The sequence below is a fragment of the Arachis ipaensis genome, chromosome B08 (assembly GCF_000816755.2).
Source record: "Arachis ipaensis cultivar K30076 chromosome B08, Araip1.1, whole genome shotgun sequence".
NCBI lineage: Eukaryota > Viridiplantae > Streptophyta > Magnoliopsida > Fabales > Fabaceae > Arachis > Arachis ipaensis.
In genome coordinates, this window is record NC_029792.2 from 5,349,867 (window position 1) to 5,350,781 (window position 915).

The following is a 915-nucleotide window of genomic DNA, read 5'->3' on the forward strand; positions in this document are numbered from 1 at the left end:
ATAAATCTTAAAATACAAATTTTGAAATGTAAAATACACATTAAAAGTAAGTGAAATAATATATATATGTATTTATACATAAATCTATAGTAGATAATTTGATAGCTAATTTTTTTTATATAAATTTAATATTTTTATTAAAAAATTATTATCATGTTATATATATTTTATCCCACTATCAAAATTTTCTGGATCCGTTTCTAATTGTTAACCCTTTTAAGTTTTCATGCATTAATTACATTAGAAAAATATTTTTTTTTTTACTTTATTATCAATCATGTAGGAATAGTAGCAGGGGAGAAGGAGCCAAGGAGGTTACCGAGAATGAAAACTGAGTTTGTAGTTCGTATTAGAACAATCATCACATAAATAAAAATATAAAACTATTAAATCCATCAGAACAATCATCACATAAAAATCAACAATTATAAGATTCAATATAACACTTGTAATAACACATAAATAATCATCCCATCACATTACATTACACATATATAAGCAATATATAAAACTTAAGGATCATAATACAAAGTGGCACGCATAATAATAAGTTGTGATATTACAAATAAAGTACAAATTAAATGCTTAATTATAATTATCACTTGAAGACATACTTGGAAATGCCAGGGAAATGGATCTTCATAAAGTATTCTTCCCAATCAATAATTTTTGGATCAAAGAAAAACAAATCCATCTCTGCCCTACCTTCTCTCGCCGCTCTCAACAACTTTTCTGTGTTCATATTATCAAATCTGTTTGCAAAACAAAAAAGCTACTTTTAGTTAATAATTAATAAACCTATATTAATTGAGAATCAATATTATTTTAAATTTAGCCAATAATTAATTATTAATACTAGCTTAGGCCTTAGAGAATTAATATTATAACAAGTTATTAAACAAACTCAATATAAAC

General features: G+C 23.8%; 1 protein-coding gene across 1 annotated transcript in view; it reads right to left on the bottom strand.

Moving 5' to 3' along the window:
* Positions 429-915, bottom strand: part of LOC107613996 (fatty acyl-CoA reductase 3) — a gene marked incomplete in the record, with an annotated part of 5,954 nt that continues 5,467 nt past the window's right edge. The window contains 1 exon segment of the mRNA XM_016316206.2: positions 429-752. Coding sequence (XP_016171692.1) covers positions 599-752 — 154 coding nt within the window.